The sequence below is a fragment of the Miscanthus floridulus genome, chromosome 17, assembly GCF_019320115.1.
Source record: "Miscanthus floridulus cultivar M001 chromosome 17, ASM1932011v1, whole genome shotgun sequence".
Lineage (NCBI taxonomy): Eukaryota > Viridiplantae > Streptophyta > Magnoliopsida > Poales > Poaceae > Miscanthus > Miscanthus floridulus.
Window position 1 is genome coordinate 24,987,676 of NC_089596.1, and position 2,444 is coordinate 24,990,119.

General features: G+C 44.8%; 1 protein-coding gene across 1 annotated transcript; it reads left to right on the plus strand.

The window, feature by feature from the left end:
• The first annotated feature begins 1,660 nt into the window (after positions 1–1,660).
• On the plus strand, positions 1,661–2,230 carry LOC136515428 (uncharacterized). The gene has a single exon (XM_066509014.1). The coding sequence runs from the start codon at positions 1,661–1,663 to the stop codon at positions 2,228–2,230; it is 570 nt and encodes a 189-aa protein (XP_066365111.1).
• Positions 2,231–2,444: the final 214 nt, after the last annotated feature.

The window sequence follows — 2,444 nt, forward strand, 5'->3', positions numbered from 1 at the left end:
CGGTGGTGGATCCAGGCGACCACGTTGACTCCCTGCGACGTGGATCCACATGGCGGCGGATCTAGGGTGGCTGCGTCTACTCCCTGCTCCCACGATGTGGATCCACATGGCGATGACACGGATCCACGGTGAGACGGCCCCAACCTATGGCAATGGCGCAGATCCTACGAGGATGACCTCCCTGGTGGTAGATCCGACAAGGTGGAGACCCCGACGGCGGATCCAGCGAGGTGCGGTGGCGCTAGTATTGGGTTGTGAATGGGCTCGTCGGTGGGCTCGAGAATGGGCTCACCGATGGGTTCCTGGGTTTTTTTTGTTTTTTTGAAACGTTTAACCGTGGCGGGCATCCTAACATGCCCGTAGTGGGAAATCGATTAACCACAGCAGGCAAAGCGGCCCGCCGCGGGAAGGCCACGATTTACCGTGGCCTCTAGGCCACGGTGGACGGCTTTGCTCGCCGTGGGAAACCAAAAACGCCCGCCTCCAGTAAAGTTTGTGTAGTAGTGGATATAGAAGAAGTCTTTTAGAGGTTACAATTCAATAGAAGAAGATCAGAGTTTTAAGGCAAGTATAGCATGGGATCTTCCTTGTTGTCCTATACACCTTTAATCATTTAATTCATGCTGCATGTGTCTACCTTGACTAGCACTAAGGATTCCCTAGTACTTTGTTACCTTGTACCTTGATTCCTATGGGTTTATGCATTGGGTAGTATGATGCTAGTGCTCAACTGAAGCCACGATCTTGTAACTTGACTAATGGTATATGCAATAACCACTAAAAGATGCTTTTTAGCAACATGAAATCAGAGGGCTAGAGCATTGTGCTATTTTTATGGTGCTCTAGATTCCTCTCCCTAAGGACTTATCTATAAGCGAACATTCAGGACTTACAGTACAAATGTGAGGGCTACATGACTATGGCTTTAGCTTAGTATGAGAACCTTTTCTAGCTTGTTAGTGGTTGCCTTTATTGACGTAAGAATGGCTTGCCAAATCAGGTATAGTGTGGCATCTGTCCCCTTGTGTATAGGTTGTGCGTCATTGTGCCATCGGGAAGGGGGGCTCTACATCTGTTTGCTAAGTGAATCTAATGGCCTAACTTGTTAGGTGAACCTTTGAAAGGCTTCATAGTGAACCCTGCTGACCTTCTTTGGTAGTGGGTCAAGAGGTTGATCACCTCGGGCGAAAGGGTAAATCATGACTCACAATGAAAGTGTACAACCTCTGCAGAGTGTAAAACTGGTATATCAACCGTGTTCACGGTCATGAGCGGCCTTGGACCCTTATGGAATAGATGATGAATACTAATGATACGGATGATGAAGATGCTCACTAATGATTACTGTTTATGCTATTCATTATTCATACACTTGGACGCGTCTAGATCGTACACTTGGACAAATAATCAAGAGAAACCTATTATGGCTGCTATTGATAAGTTTTTCTGTAACACAGTTTTTGATCAGAAATATCCACTTTCTAGTGTGATGGCAAAGGCTAGGGTAGGAAGTGATCATGTACCTTTGATTTTGAATTGTTGTATACATGAGCAAAAAAAACCAAGGTTGTTTAAGTTTGAAAAATGGTGGCTTGAGTAGCCTAATTTTAAGGATTTAGTTAGGAAAACTTGGACTACTGAGTGTACTTTTACATACCCCATGGATAGAAGGCAGTTTAAGATTAGATTATTAAGGAAGAAAGTTAAGGGCTGGTCTATTAATATAGATGCAGCTATTAAGAAACAAAAAAGGGAGGTCCTTAAGGAGTTTGAAAATCTAGATTTGAAATACGAGGTTGGTCTCCTATTACCAGGAGAAAGAAATAGAATGGACTTGATTGTTCAAGACATAGAGAGTATATGGAATTTAGAGGAAATTAAAGCGAGACAAAGATCTCGAGACATGAGTGTTAAGGAAGGGGATAGGAATACTTCTTATTTCCATGCTTTAGCAAACCAGAGAGCTAGGAAGAAAAGAATCTCGATGTTAGAAAGTGATGATGGAGTTTTAGAAGAAAATAAGGACATGCTAGAACATGCTATGCTCTTTTACAACAGTTTGTTTGGTTTTGAGGAGAACCTTGGTGTTAAGCTAGGGGATGATTTTTGGGAAGAAGGAGATAGAGTTACCATCCAGGAGAATGAGCTCTTAGAAGCTCCCTTCTTTGAGGAAGAAATTAGGTTAGCTGTTTTTGAGTCTTATGCTGAAGGGGCCCTAACGAGATCCTAACATATGGGTATATTAAGCCTTGGGATCAATGGTCCCTGACTGAAAAGACCCCCCAGCCGACCCCATTAGGATCGCTCAGGGGCAATACCCATCGGGTATGCTCGTGCGCACCCTCAGACTAAGGAACCCACCCAAGCCTGAGCACGTCGTGGCCTCTGTTCAGGGCTCGGGCCTCGCCCGAGCCTCAAGCTCCCGATCGACGGGAAACGTAATC

Coding starts and splice junctions, on each gene's coding strand:
- LOC136515428 (XM_066509014.1), top strand. CDS start 1,661: ATGGATAGAAGGCAGTTTAAGATTAGATTATTAAGGAAGAAAGTTAAG.